Raw genomic sequence first — 15,779 nt, forward strand, 5'->3', positions numbered from 1 at the left:
GGCTTTGAGCAGCTCCTGCGTTCAGCTGGGCTATAGAAACAGGGAGGAGCATGAGTTGGAGGAGTCCTTTGGACCAGTAGATGGCACAGGCAGCAAACACTTGGGTGTAAATGGTGTATAACTGGTAAAAACTTGGTGTATTCACCCAACAGACAGTTTTTCAGCTATTTCACCAAAAGTAAACCTAAAAATGGTTTGATCAAAGCTTCATCTAGCTGGTGCTCAGTGTCTTTGCTTAGTTTTTATCTATAGTAAGGAACATTATTATAATAGAACTTACCTGTGTACAACCCTGTCAATATCTGAGTAGAACTGTACTGCAGACATGGGTGTGGTGTCCGAGGGGGTGACACTGCCGGGATGCAAATGCAAACTCAATTATTGTAAGAGCTTCATTTACATCTGTGTTTACTGCAAAAGCATCCTGTGGGCACGGGACAATCAGCAAGATCTCTGCAGGGATTTGGGGGAGCTGGCAGGTTCATTTTCTGACCCTCAAAGTTCAAAATTAGATGTAAATTTTAAATACCTTTATCGATGTGAAGCTGGCAATGCAGTGCTTTGGATATTTCCTCTTCCAGTATTACAGGTGAGTTCATTTGGGGGTTTTTTTAATCAGAAAAACACATGAGAAAAAATTAAGAACACAGTTGATTTTGGTTCTCAGAGGAGGTGATGTTGCCCTTTGCAGAACCTGCTGCTCTGTGTGACTGCTGGGGTGTGGGTGGCTGTGGTGGCAGACTCTTCCATTAGAGTATGTAATGATCTAAATTAGAACTTCAGTCTCCTCCAGGCTTACTGTTCATAAAAATCTATAAAAATTGAATTTCTTTGCATATATAAGTATCTTGAGAGGAAGATCTGGAGAATTAAAAATAGGGATAGTGTGGAGACCTTTGGAAGACACCCACCCTGAGGCCTCAGGGTGGTATGAGAAAGAGCTTTAGCACCTCAGACTTGATAAACTGCTTGTCTAAAGCGTGCTTTTCTGGCAATAGGCTCAGCTCTGTGCAGAGCCCGGTGCAGAACAGCTGTGCTCGATGTGGCAGTGAGAAATTGTCACCTCCCACTCCCAGCAGCACTCCCAGGGTTTGTGCTGGGGGACAAAGAGCCTGCTGCAACTCCAGCAAGACTGGGCTGGAGTCCTGTGGACTTTGTTGGTTCTTGGAAAATCCCCAAAATCCAGCTGTGCTCAGCAGAGTCTGGGGTGAGCGAGGGCTGAAATCTCAGCACTCAGCACCCTGGACCTGAAGAGAACCCGTGTCCCAAAATCTCAGGATATTTGGGTTGGAAGGGACCTTAAAACTCATCCTCTCCCATGGGCAGGGACACCTTCCACTACTCCAGGCTGCTCCAAGCCCCGTCCAGCCTGGCCTTGGGCACTTCCAGGAACCCAGGGGCAGCCACAGCTTCTCTGGGCACCCTGTGCCAGGGCAGAATTTCTCCTGTATATCCAAATTTCCCATCTTTCAGTGTGAACCAATCCACCTTGTCCTGTAACTTCTTCCTGGTGAGCATTCGCTCTCCAGCTTCCTTGTAGCCCCTTCAGATGCTGGAAGGTCTCTTCTTCCAGACCCTTCTCCAGACAGAACAGCCCCAGCTCTCCCAGCCTGTCTCCACAGGGGAGGTGCTGCAGCCCCTTAACAACTCGGCCTCCTCTGGACTCATTCCAACATCTCCATGTCCTTCTGGTGCTGGGGACACCAGCCCTGGACACAGCACTGCAGCTGGGGTCACAGCAGAGCTGTGTAGCACCAGATAAATGGGGTGCAGCCCCCAAAACCTCCACTTTGTGGCTGAATTACCCTCCTGGGAGGGCTGAACTCCAGGTCAGGCTTGGAAGGATTAAAGCTGCTTTGCCTGTCCTAATTCCAGGCCGGGTGGGGGATGGCCCTGCTGCCAGCTGTGGCACAGAGCCCAAATGCCAACACTGATTGAAGCTTCCAGGCTGCCACCAAAATAATTACAATATGGATAATTACAGTAACATTATTGCATTAACATTATTTCTTCATTCTGAGTATATATTTGTGATATTACCTAGGCAATAGGATGGGTGTATTTCCTGTCTTGAGAGTAATTAGAGGCTCTCCACCTACCACACCACCTCCCAGGGAAATTATTTCTTATAGTTCAACTATTCTGTTTACCTGAATGTGTTTTCTCTCTTTTTGTGCTGTGACAGCCTTGAGTTCCACCTTAACAGATGTAAGAGTGAATTTCCTGTCTGCAGACTCATTCTCGCTGTGGATGGTGGTTTGTGTCTTGCAGAAATGTTTAGGTTCTCCTGAGCTGTTCCATTTTAGGGCTTGTTGATGTTTAGAGCTGTTGTGGGTTAAATTCATGGGTGGACACCTGGTTTTGGAATAAGGAACTTCCTTCCCACAGACCTAATCCCTTGTTGGTGTGGAACCCAGTGCTTTTATTCTGGAATGAGAGTGTCAGCATATGGGATTCATCAGGAATGGATCCATGGATGGAGGAGGTTTAGATGGGATATTAGGAAGAAATCCTTCCCTGTGAGGGTGGGCAGGCCCTGGCACAGGGGGCCCAGAGAAGCTGTGGCTGCCCCTGGATCCCTGGAAATGTCCAAGGCCAGGTTGGATGGAGCTTGGAGCAGCCTGGGCTAGTGGAAGGTGTCCCTGCCCATGGCAGGGGATGGAATGAGATCCCCTTAAAGATCCCTTCCCACCCAAGCCATGCCATGGTTCTATGGATAATCCTGTACCTTCCACCTGATGCCCCAAAATCCCCTGGGAGGGAAGGGCTGTGGAGGGTGCTTGGTTCTGTGGGGTGATGATCTCAGTGGTCACTTGGTGATAAGTAATTCACCCCTTCAGATTCTCTGCCCCTGGTGGTCATAGCTTTTGTCATCTCATTTTCTCAGCCCTTTGCACTAATTAATCCTTATTTTTTAAAAAAAACAAGAGTGATGTAGAAGCTATTCTTCAGCCCACCCTTCCCTTACCAGTGTGCCTTCTCACCCAGCATGAAGCTGGAAGCAGTCACAGCTTTGCCTCCTCATCTCATGACCAAAAAAACCCCAAACAAGGCGGGAGGCTCAGACTTTCACACACCCCAAGGCTGACACTTCCGTGGTGAGTGGGGCTGCTGCTGCTCCGTGCCCGTGAGCAGCCCCGGGGAGGGGGTGCACAGGAAGGGCTCTGTGCTTATCAGATCCATCTGTGCCTCACCTTGAGCTGCCTCCCCGTGGGGAGGAGCCCTCCTGCTCCCCTCACTCCTCCTGTGCTGTGGCAGGGCACTGCTGGATCCCTGGAGGATGCTCCAAAGCCACAGCTCCTTCTCTTCCCTCCCATCTCCAAGGGTTTCCCATGGTGAGGCTGCTCTGGTGCAGGTGCCTGACCACAGCTCACCCCAGGATTGCTGCCTGCTGGGGCCTTTCTCAGGCCCTGTTCTCCCCCTGAATTGAGACCCTTGATTGAGGGAAAATCAAACCTGTGGCTGTCTGAGGGAAAAGTGAGCTCCAGATCTTCACAGCCTTTAGAATCCCCGAATGGCTTGAGGTTGGAAGGAACCTTAAAGCCCAAGTTCCAGCCCCCTGCCAGTTCACCTCCCACTAGACCAGGTCCCTAGACCAGCAACACTTTATGTTTCACCAATAAATATCCCATTTGCAGATATACTGGATAACACCTTTATCCTTTTGCAGACCCCTATATCCCAATATTTGTTGTTTCTCAGTGGAGCTGATGGTTTCCTTCCACAAAACCCTTCATTCTGCTTTCAGTATAATTTGATTTTCTTGGGTTTTTTTGTGTTTTCATTTATATTTTTTTTTAAAAACCAACCAAAACCCTCTTGTGCTTGAAGGCAAGATGTGTCCTCGCTGCAGAGGTGGGATTACAGCAGAGCACAGTGATGATCTGAACCAGATCTCACCAGGGATTTGAAGTCCCATTAGAGACTCTTGGTCTGGGGCAGATGAGCCCAGAGGGAGAAATTTTGGGTGAAGGAACTCAAGGAGCAGCATGACATCAATGTGGGCAGTGCTGCTGTTCTTTTTGGGTTTGGGATGGTGCTGTTTTAGGATTTTTAGGCTGTTGAGCAGCAGGAACAGGCTGGGCTGTGGGCTTTGATGGTTTGTGTTGATTCACTTAAATAAGAAATCTCTCATTCAAACAGAACCTCACAACTCTCTGAGTTTCAGCTTCTGTTTCACTCGGGTCTCCTGGGAACTTTCTCTGGAGCTGTGCAGATGTTTGTATGACCACAGGGAGTACCCTGTCCTTAAATATCCAGTGTGCTGTGACTGTGGATTGGTCCCAGATAATGGCACTGCTCACAGGACTGGTGATCTGACAGCACACGAGGGAAACGAGACAGCCAAAACAAGAGCTTGGGTGGGTTAAATTCTTTAAAATAAGGTTTTTTTCCCTTGGGACTTGTGGGAATCCAAGTGGGGAGGAAAAGCTGGACATTGTGGGTGGTAAAAGCCATGACCTTCCATGAGCTGGAGCCTCACCAAGATACTCCCTTTTCACAGCCCTGTTGGGCCCCTGGGAAAATGGGAGATGAGTTAAGAGAGTGGTTCCTTCTCACAATTCCTTATGGCACTCAGTCACATCACTGTGTTCATCCTGCCTTTGCTGGTTGCTTGGACTTTTCATTTTCTTCCCTGAATTTGTGGGGGAAAAAAGTAAACTTGAACAAAAATGGTATTGAAAATTATTACCTTGACGATTGTAGCTCAACCTCGTGGTGAGCATGGAGGTGGTTCATGGTGACCTGACCTCCAAGGAGCTTCCTTCTCCTCCTCCCTTTAACCTCATGGTGGCACCTCTGGGTAGCCCAGAGCAAACACTGGCCCTGATGGGGTCAGTGTGACCTGAGAGACAGGAACAGAGCTGGAAGGAGGAACCAGAACCAGGTCTTCACCTCTGAGGCAATGACATTACTACATTTTATCTCTATTATTTTGTGCTCATGGCTTTACATAACCAAACCTTTTTTCTAAATCAGATTTTTTGGACACAGCTGTAGATCATGTAGATCAAAATCTCAGAGTTTATCACCCCAAAGGCTGCAGCTCCTCTGCCCTGACTTAACTGGCAGCATGAACCAAGCACTGCCCTGATGGATCTAGCTTATTTTTGGTCATGATGTTTATCAAAACATCTCTGACAAGATTTTAGCTTTTTATTTTTGTGTTGAATGGGGTGGGATCATATTTGGGTCACTCTCTGGAGGTTGTTTTTAGTTAATGAAGTCTGAGGAGCAGAGTCCAGCAGTGCCAGGGGTGCTCTGTGTGTGCATTTACACCCTGTGAGCTGGGGCCGAGGCTCATTTTTAACAGCAAAGTGAAAAAGGAAGTAAAAAGTGCAGTAAAATGTGTCAAAGCTGCCTTAACCTCAGCAGGAAAATCTAATGAGTTACAGAGAAATGGGGACTCTGCTCAGGATGTTGAGCAACCGTGTGACAAAACAGCAAATAAAACAGTGCTGGTAAAAGAAAATATGAGTGAGAGGACAAAAATTCTGCTTTGGTAAGAGAAGCTGTAAATCAACCCTTTTCATGGCCAGAAGAGATCTCTGGGATTCCATGGATGGCTCGTGGTGATGGCAGAGGATGAGGAGGGCACTGGAAGTGGTGGAGGAGACGTGGACCTGGGGCAGGGGTGGCTGGGGGTGTCACCTGCCCCGAGGCTGGGGCACAAATCCTGCAGGAGGGAGGGACAGCCAAGGGTGCCCTCACGGGATGGCTCAAGGCAGAAATGATGTAGAACTAAAGCAGGGAATTCATCAGGGATATTGGGGTGCAGGATGGGATTGGGGATGGGATGGGATTGGGGAAGGGAAGGGAAGGGAAGGGAAGGGAAGGGAAGGGAAGGGAAGGGAAGGGAAGGGAAGGGAAGGGAAGGGAAGGGAAGGGAAGGGAAGGGAAGGGAAGGGAAGGGAAGGGAAGGGAAGGGAAGGGAAGGGAAGGGAAGGGAAGGGAAGGCAAGGGAAGGGAAGGGAAGGGAAGGGAAGGGAAGGGAAGGGAAGGGAAGGGAAGGGAAGGGAAGGGAAGGGAAGGGAAGGGAAGGGAAGGGAAGGGAGCTGTGCTCCCACTGCTGTGCCAGCTGTCACATGCAGGGGCAGCTCTGACATGCACAAATCCCCAAGGAAGCTGCTGGGTCTCGTGCCCGAGGGGGATGAGAGGCTGTGCAGCTGGGCTGGGAGCACGGGGAACGTGATGGGAGTGGGGCAGGGTGGGAGCAGACCCAGAACTCTGCTTCTCCCTGACCCCACCACCCTCACCCACCTTGTGCCATGTGTAAGACTCCCAAAACACTCTGTGCTCGTTCTGTGCAGCTCAAGCTCCCCAAGCACCCCTCAAACCACCCCTGAGGCTGCACTCTTGCCACAATGGCTCTCCTTTGGCCCAGCAGGAATTAAAACTGATTCTGTGCCCAAAAGCCACTTCTCATTTCAGCACAGAGCCAGCCTGGTGAGGGCACTGGCAGAGACCTCAGTGCTTGCTGCTCAGTGATAACAACGCCCTGGGGAGGGCAAACAGAGGAAACCCTTCCTGCAAAATAAAGGGGATATTTTGGGGGTTTGTTCTCTGTCACATTCTCATTCAGATTCCCATTCCAGTGCTGCACACCAGATTATTCAGATTATTTTAGAGATTCACTGAATATGCTGAGTTAGAAGGGACTCCTAAGGATCATTGAGTCCAGCTCATGGATCCTGAGACACTAAAAATACAGGGGCATGGCAAAAATACCCACAGCATGAAAATCCAACTCCTGGAAATCTAAGGAACATCCTGACTCTGCACTTGTTGGTGGCAGCATCCCCAGGGGCCTGTGAGACCTCAGGGTGTCCCCAGCAGATGTCACCTGGAGCAGAGGTGCCCTGGGGGAGGGCAGGGAGGTGTCCCCTGAATTCATCTCATGTCACCAACCCTGACCATTGCACCAACCTCCTGCAGAAAAGATAATTAACACTCATTTGAATAAGCCCCTTTGCTGTGGCAGTGGGGGAAGGTGCTGCTGCACCCACGGGATTTTCTGGGTGGAAAATTTTCAGCTGCTTGAGGTTTCTGTCACTGAACAATTTCCGAACTTCTGACACCGTTTTATGTAACAACCTTTTCTCCCTCAGGAGCTGAAAGTGACTCTGGGGGGGTTGGACAGGGCCACCCTGGTCCCCTCCCATGGTGGCCAGAAAGGACAGGGATGGGCTGGATTCCTGCAGCTGGAGGAATTCCCGTTATCCTGGGAAATCTGTCCCTTTGACTTCTGTCCCCAGTGCAAGAAGAAGAGTAAAATAATTTCAGAGAAGCATCTAAAATGTTCTAAAGGCCCTCAAGAGGCATCAAATCCAGGTGCTGCCACATGTTTGTGTGTATTGGTGATGCAGGGGGGAGAAAGGGCCAAGAATCAGATTTAAAAAACATTTTTAGAAATGATTGTTTTATTATATACAACAGGAAGTATAAAAATAAATATTTTTTTTTGGTGACTGTGAATATGCTTTGTGGTTTCCATGAATTATCAGTGCTTGCTCAGCCATCAGGCACTGGCTCAGATTCCTGCAGGGAAGAGGTGGTGGAGTTTTCTTTTATTATATGAAAAAGTTTTTGAAAAAAACCCAAACTTCTTGTGTTCTGGCACTCTCTGGGCTTCACATCATTTTCCTACAATGTGTACGTCCCTTATATAAATTATAAAACAACATTTGCATAAATAAGAAATGATACTGGCACAGTATTTTACACTTACAAATATAACATTTCCAATGTTCACAGAAAAGCAACATTTTAGAAGAAGGTGCAAATGAAATACCAAAGTCAAGCCCAAAATCTCTGTGGTTTGAATTTAAAGCAAATATTATCAACAAAGCATCCACCTTTGAGCCTTTCTTAAAAATCTCTTGTGGCACCTTTGATTTTGTTTCAGGGAGTTCCCATTACAGAGAACTTTGGGAAGGTTTGGATCCTCTGTTTGAATCCTGCTGCTATTCGTGGGGAGTGGATGTGATGGCTGTGGGTCAGTTATCAGTGAAAGGGAAATAATTTGCCCCATTTTTGGTGAAAAGAGGATCTGAAAGGCTCGATGGACACCTGGCTTGAATAAATACCCTCCAAGCACAACCTCATGGTTCAAAACCCAAGGCATGGCTCTAACCCTTGTCTTTACATCCAGAAGTGGGAACTGACGCCAGAAAAATAGTATGTGGGATCTTCACTGACTGTGATTTGGGGTGATGGCATTTGCTACACCCCCAAATGAGTGTAATTATTAATTAATTATTTAAATGGGAAGTCCTTTGGGGCCACCTTCTGCTCCTCACTCTGTGCTCAGCGTGGCTGGAGCAGGCTCTGGGCACTCTCTGGAGAATCAGTCTCTGCTGAATTGTCTCGTGCTTCAGAAACAGAGAATCTTGTGCCATCCAGTACTTTTTAGGATCAAATTCTTTCTGCACAGCAAGACCCCAGAATCTTTGCTGTTTCTTGCTGACCAGGACATGGTGCCATGTTGTGACAGTGGGGCTGGTGTCACCTCTCCCATGGGTCTGTGACCTCCTGCTGTCCAGCTGAGGAATGGAAATGCTCCTATTTATATTCAGTGAAAATTTGCACCTTAAGTATTAAATCAACACATTCCTGGTCAGGTTTGGGGATATTTTTTGGGGAGGCAGGAGGTTTTGTTTATTCCAAGCCTCACCAAGAGCAGAAGTTTGAATTGTCCTCAGTGTCCTGAGGGAAAAAATTGTGTCAAAGGCCAAAATGTAATGAGTGTTGGAAGTGCTGGCAGCAGTTTGGGAAGGGCAGCTCTAGTATTCCGTGGTGCCCTCGCTGAGCACATCCCTGGAGTGCTTCCTGCTGTAGCTGAGGTGCTGGAGCTGGATGCTGTCCTGCAGATCCTGCCTGGAGAGGCGTCTCCTGAACTCATCCGTGGTGAAGTAGTAGATGATGGGATCCACGCAGGAGTTGAGGCTGGCAAGGCACAAAGCCACGGCGTGGAACACCGAGATCTGCACGCAGCCCTCCCGGATCTGCCTGGTTTTCACAAAGAAATCCAGCGGGAAGCTGATGTGATAAGGTGCAAAGCAAATCAGGAACACCAGGGCGCAGGTGAGGATCATCTTTAAAGCCTTTTTCTTCTCGCCCAGGTCCCGGGAAGCAGAGTGCCTCTCTTTTAGTGATAAGATTGTCTTCCAGGAGCAGTACAGGACGATGAGCAGGGGGGTCACGAACCCCACCAACTCCGCTATGGTCATCAGCGTGATGGAGGTGGGGAGATCAAGTTTCTTGATGGGAAGATCCACAAAACAGGTGTTTTTGTCATCCTGATGCTGCATCCTGAGGAGCGGGAAAGGCAGGCAGCCCACACAGACCACGACCCAGCCCACGATGCTGATGTAGACATCACAGACACGCCTGCAGTCGCTGAATTTGAAGGGGTGCATGAGGAACAGGTACCTCCTCACGCTGATGCACACCAAGAAGTAGATGCTGGCGTACATGTTGACGTACTTCAGGTAGAAGCAGAGCATGCAGAGACCTCCTCCGAACTCCCAGGTGCCCGTCAGGTAGTAAAAAATCCTCAGGGGCAAGGACAGCACTTGTGATAAGTCAGCAATAGCTAAATTGATCATAAATATGACGGCCCTTTTAGTCTCTTTCATGTAGCCATAGAAGACCCACAAGGCCAGGGTGTTCCCGATGAGCCCGGGGATCAGGATCACCGTGTAGGTGACGGCGTAGTAGGGCTTGAGGTCTGGCTCACTGCAGTTGGAGCTGTTGCTCATGGTTGTGCTCCGGCTCCGTGCTCAGCCCCGGCATCATAACCCGTCCATCCCACCTGTCCTGCAGCCGGGGTGGCCTCGGGATCCAAAGGGAACAGTCCAGCCCTGGAATCCGTGTGGGAGGCTCCGGTCACCGGCTCATCCTGGGGAGTTTTGGCGTGGGGGGAGTTAATTCCAGTCCTGCCCTGCTCATGCTCCTGGTCAGAGCTCGCTGGGGTCAGCTGCAGGATGGGCAGGAGGGATCCACACCGGGAAAAGCATTGCCGTGTTCCCAGGTGGACAATTCCTCACCAGAGCTGTGTCTCTGTCACCTTTTGGGTGGCATTTCAGCCTCTTCTCTCAACACAGGGGTTCAACACCTGACGTGGCCCCGCAGCTGGAAGACAGAAAGGTTCACTCACTATTTTACTATTTTATTTTATATTTACTATTTTGCACTATTTAATGCAATTTCTTACTTACTCGAGTCATATTCTTACTTATAACTATAGGAACATAAGTTTATAACTTTTCTATTTAATGTCTGTGTACCTTTATCATTACATTGACCCAAGCTCTTTCTAAGGCTGTGTTGGGAGATGGGAGGGAATGGAGCAAGAGTTATGGGAGAGCTGGAAAGAGCTGGAGCATCTCTCCAGCAGAAATCCCTGTGGCTTTGGTGGTGATCAGCTCTTCTGCTGCCCTGTCCAGTGGAGGTGCAGAACCACCAAGGAATAAATAGAAACCGTGTTCATTTTCTGCTGCAAACCTGGGGGTGTTGCTCTTCCTGTGTGCCAGGAAACAGTGCTGGGATGCTCTGGTGACCTGCCTCACCTCCCAAAAACTCCAGAGGGAAACACTCCCCAGTCTTCCCAGGAAAGCCCTCAGACCATTCCCACCCTCCCCAGCTGCGGGTGACAGAAGGAAATCTGCTCCTCGTGTAACCCATGTGCACACAAACCTTTCCCCTAGTGCAGCTGCTGTGTCATGGGGTGGAAGTGCCAGGTCAGTGGCTTTCACCAAACCAGGGTCAACTTTTTAATTTCACCTTAAAAAATAGGGCATGAACCGTCCTTTGCACAACTACCTGCTTTTAATGCAATTTGACTTCCTCACAGCTGCTTTTTCCAAGACTGTCCTTACCCACCATGCACATCTGGGGCTGTTGGTAATACCAGAACTGGTTCTAAGGAGGCTGGAGGAGGATTTTATGTAAAACTGCAGGCCAAACAGGTGATGTTATCTGAATGTGTCAGACAAAAACCTCGGCCAGATCTGATAAATCTAGAGGAAATTCAGATCTCTGCCCAAAGCCTCTCAGGTTTGCCTTCGGCTTCCACAGGAAGAATTATCCTGCAGGTCTAAGTGGGAGAAGTCTGTAGGTACCAACCCAGATGCCAAAGGCACATTTACTTAATCTAAAATGTTTTAATTCTTTTCATTTAACTTTTTTAAATTTTAAAGGTAAAATTACATCTGCTGCAGTCCCTGCTGGTTTTTTTCCAGTGCTTAGGTACAAATGTGTACAAAAAGTGCTTAGGTACAAAAGGTACAAAAAACATTTATTAATGATGTTCAACACTTTTTGGTGTAATGTCACCAAAACTTTGAAGTAGATTTGGGTGGAAACAGAAAATCTGCCACAAAAGGAAACGTATTTACTTTTGTATTTTCCCATGCCAAGGAGACTGAGATGTCTTCCTTCTTTTTAAAGAGAGAGCATCTAACTCAAGCAGTGGAGTAAAATGACTTGTGAAATGATCCTGTTATGCTTCAGGAGTGAAAATTAATAATATTTTTATTTTAACAATTTTTCTTGTCAATTTAAACTAGCTTGTCTCTCCTCTCCTGTTGTCAGGGAGTCCTGACACCCACTCAGGAAGACTTGATCATGCTCCTTTTCCTCTGGCTGCACTCCCAGGTGGGAAAACCCTCCTTAAATCCACCTCTGGGCCATGGGACACACAGAGGGAAGGACAAACTGCACCCCCAGCCCTTCCACACGTCCACATTTTTCCTGCTGCCCCCCAGCTCCTGCCCTTCCCCATCCCCATCACACAGCAACTTTCCAGCCTGGCCCTGGGGCAGGGAGGCACTTGCAGCACTTTCTGCCTCTCCCTGTGGCATGAAGGGGCTCAGCCAGGGCACCCAGGGCACCCTCGGAGCTGGGGAGGGGCTGTAAAAACTCAGCAATGTGAGAAACGGCGTTTTGGAAATCCCAAGCAGCAACATCACAGAGTTCAGCCCCATGTGCTGTGTAAAAAACCAGCAGGATGCTAAAAAAAATCTCCAGAAAGAGGAAATTTGGGTTTGCATGCTCTGTGCTTGCTTCCCCCTCACTGCAAGGGGGTGGGTGACAGACTCTCCACAGACACAGCCTCCTTCTCCCCTGAACAGCTTTTCCCCCTGATTTTTCCATGGGTACCCCCTCAAATCAGCTATGCTGGGGCACTGGATGAAGATTTGTGCCCAATGAAACAGAGCAGCAGGTAAGAGTTGCACATGGCAGCTCTTAAATCAGCTTGTTGGAGCTGTTAGAGCCCAAAATCAGCTGGTTAGAGCTGGGTACATCCTGGGTAAAGCATTTCCCACGTGCTGGAGGACCCTAACCCTAACCCAGAACCCCTGCAGGGGCTGGGGGTGTGGAGCAGCACCTTGCCCTGCTCACAGGTGGGCTCTGCCCCACAGCCTCAGCAGAGCTCAGCAGTGCCCAGGCTCCTCACCTGAGGCTGCTTAGAGGTGCCCAGTGTGGATCCTCGTTACAAGATCCTGGGGGTTTTAACTCCTAAACCCCTCTGGGTGTGGGGGAGGCTTTGAGAGCAGCTGCTGGCTGGGCTTGGTTTGTGGCTGCTGTCCTTGCTGCTGCCTGGAGCCTTCTCAGAGCTGGGATCTGCCAACGCCTCCTGCTCCTCCCTGGAGCCAGGTGGATCAGCCTGGACGGATCCTCCACCTGGCCCAGGTGAGCTGGGGGTGCTCAGCCCCTCGTGTTCAGTGTGGGGATGTGTTTTAAGAACACCCAAAATCGGTGAGAGGGGCACGGCAGCAGCACCCTGGTGCTCCCTGCTCACTTACCCTCCTGGGGGAGCTGGGCTGGGCTGTGCCTGGCACCTCTCTTGTGTTTTTCCTTCTTCTCCTCCACAACCTAAAATAAAAGAAGAACATGCACAGGGGAAACATCAAATGGAAATTCAGTTTCCTGTGCGAGTGAAGGCGAGGTGAGCGTGGCTCAGTCCCTCCAAAGGGGCTCTGTGGGGAGCGGAGAGCTGGCCCAGGCTGGCCTGGGCTTCTCCCAGTGCCCACTTGGTTCTCTGGCTCACCTGAAATGCTGCTCTCCTGCTTTGGCAGGGAGTAGAATTTACAAGGTATTAACTGAAAATAGGGATGCTAAAACTAGAAACTGAATGTTGTATCGGGTCAGTTTTTTGTTCTTTTAATGAATGACAGAAGAAGAGGCTCCTCTGCCTTGAAGTCATTTCCTGGTAGATATTTGGGATTTATCTCTGTCAAAGCGATGTTGCCCCTTGCTGTGCTAACTAAATTCCAAGAATATGAAGAGAAAAAAAATAAATTCTCTGGTTTAATGCCATGTGAAATACTCTGCTTTTGCCTTTTAATCCTTGCAAAAGCTCTTGTCCTCCTTTGTTAATATTTATCCTGGTTAAGAAGGGAAAATAACCCGGAGCAGCAGTGCTGTGTGTCAGCCTAATCCCCCACCCTCCTTCTCCCTTCCTGGCACACCCAGATGTCCCTGGGAGATGTTTCTGGCACCAAAGTTGGGAGTTATCCCCCCAAACCATCAGCCCAGGGATGCACAGCCACGTCCCTGTGCTGTGATGACCCTGTCCTCTTCCTCCCTGGTTCTCACAGTCAAATGGAAATTGGCCCATGGAAAATCAGTGTGAGGAACAGACCACTTGGGAAAATTCATGGGACAAATAGAGGGAGACAAACCCACGGGAAAACGTGGAGCAGTGGGAATTGGGTCAGTTATCCCTGTGTGGGGAGGATGGGGCTGTGTGACCTCAAAGACTCCTGACGGACGAGTCCCATCCCAGGTCATGGTGGGTTTGCAGAGGCTGGAGTTGGGGTTAGTCCTTAAATTCAGCTGCTCACTCAATGAGAGCAGAAAACACAGCTTGAAACTTCAAGGCTGGGTGTTTTAGCCTCAGCCATCCCCTCCTCTCACTCGGATGCTCAGAGCATCCTATGGGCACACACAGGAGCTCTTCCATAAATGAAGTATTATCTCCCTACCCATAGCTGGGCTTACTCTGCATCTCCCCCCTTCTCCCTGTTTACTCTGGGAGTTCCACCAGGTCTGTGGTGGAGCCAGGACCCCCCTGGCTGTCCCTGGGCTGTCCCATCCCCTCTCAGCACTCCCTGCAGAGCCGCACTAAATCTATGGCACAACAATCAAAAACACACAAAAAACCCCAACTGAACCCCCCCCTCAGCCTGTCCCGAAGGAAACCGGCACAGAGAGGAATTCCAGCCCTACCTTTGCTGGCCCTGAGGCTGTCCCGGAGTGTCCCCACGGCGGGTCCCTCCCTCGCTGTGCAAAGCAAAAGCGCAAGTGGCGGGGAGCGGCTGCGCCGTGGGGAGCGGGACGGGCACGGCGGGGCCCCGTGGCAGCGCTTTGGGGTCCCTGCCCCGCATCCTGCCTGCAATCACCCGCTTTCCTTCCCTCGCCGTGCTTCTCACGGTGTTTGTTCGGCTGCTGATGGTGTCGGGGTGTTTTGGGAGCGGTGTCGCCCCGGTTGCTGTTCCCGCAGCCAGCGGTGGGGGTAGGACCCCGCAGCTCCTGGGGACAGGGACGCGCTGGCAGGTGCCACCCGTGTGCCACCCGTGTGCCACCCTGTCACCTCTGGGACAGGTGCAGAGCTGAGGGAATGAGAGGATTCGTGGATTACTTTCCCTCCCCAGCTCGCTGGGAAAGGCTCCTTTCCCTCTCACCTGGATGTTCGCTCCCCTGTGCTGCAGTCCCGGTGGTTTGGGGGATTCAGGGTCCCCCCCGAAGCTGATCGTGGGCAGATTTGGGCTCCCCAAAAGCAGCGAGCGCTCCACGGACATTATTATCCCCTTCAGGGGACTTCCGCAGCTCTCATGGAGCTGACCGGGGTGAGAGCCAAGGGCTCTTCTTTTCCAAAAGTGCCACAAAGCGGTGTCACCTACGGCCACGTTCCTGGGCCATCGTGGTCCCCGGCCATCGGCAGAGGGCAGAGCTGGCTGCGCTTGGAGTTTGAAAAGCAGCACTTCCCTTCTTATCCAGAGGAGGACTCCAGCTCCAGGAACATCAACAAGAATTCTTGTTAAGGGAGCAATGGTTCAGTTGGTTAATTTGAAAAAGTCGCTTTTCTAACCATTTCCAGAGAAGTTCTGCAGAGATTTGCAGCTTTTCAATTTGCATTTATTCATTTTTCTTACACATCTTCCCAGGAGAACAGCATACATATATATATATATATATATATCTATATCTATATCTTATATTACACCTGCTCCCTTAAGGCATCATTGATTTACTCCTATCACAATTCCAGCTTAGGGTTTGTAGCTCTCTCCACACCTTTTTATGGTGGTTTATTAATGGTTATTAATGGCCCTTACAGCCTCGAAGGGCACAGGGTTTGTCACCCTGTGCTGGCCAGCCCCTCTCTAAGGCTCTGTGGATCACATCTCCCAAAAATGCTGCTGTGTGCCTGCTCCAGCAGCTGCTCCTGCTGGTCAAAGCTTCCAGCTTTATTCTGGAGCTGTTGGTGACTTGATGGGCTTTGATTGAAGTGGGAGCCAGAGCTTTCAGCAGTGTGGGATCTTCTCTGCAGAGTCGTCCCTGTGGGGCAAGGCTGGGTTTTGGACTGATGTTTTTGGGCTGGCAGCAGTGGGGGTTTAGTGCTAAAAGGAGGTTCCTTGGTGCTGTGGTCTCACTGAACTCTCAGTGGCTGATGCTGCCTCAGCTCATGTCAGTCCTGGGCTGTTTCCCTAATTTCAGCAGGATCTGGGATGTGAAACTTTCCCAGCACCTCCCACCAGTTACCTCTGCCG

General features: G+C 49.9%; 1 protein-coding gene across 2 annotated transcripts; it reads right to left on the minus strand.

The window, feature by feature from the left end:
- Positions 1-6,198: 6,198 nt before the first annotated feature.
- GPR174 (G protein-coupled receptor 174) lies at positions 6,199-14,800 on the minus strand. Of its 2 annotated transcripts, none has more exons than XM_088062834.1 (3): positions 14,691-14,800; positions 12,810-12,879; positions 6,199-10,134 (listed from the first exon to the last, which is right to left on the minus strand). In XM_088062834.1, the coding sequence occupies exon 3, from the start codon at positions 9,759-9,761 to the stop codon at positions 8,784-8,786; it is 978 nt and encodes a 325-aa protein (XP_087918960.1). In that variant the 5' UTR covers positions 9,762-10,134; positions 12,810-12,879; positions 14,691-14,800; the 3' UTR covers positions 6,199-8,783. The 2 variants fall into 2 exon arrangements, with proteins under 2 accessions (XP_087918960.1, XP_014110724.1); XM_014255249.2 differs by lacking the exon at positions 14,691-14,800 and adding an exon at positions 14,236-14,296.
- Positions 14,801-15,779: the final 979 nt, after the last annotated feature.

This window comes from Pseudopodoces humilis, chromosome 15 (assembly GCF_049639895.1).
Source record: "Pseudopodoces humilis isolate 2021_Gansu_Grassland_sample_001 chromosome 15, ASM4963989v1, whole genome shotgun sequence".
Classification (NCBI taxonomy): domain Eukaryota; kingdom Metazoa; phylum Chordata; class Aves; order Passeriformes; family Paridae; genus Pseudopodoces; species Pseudopodoces humilis.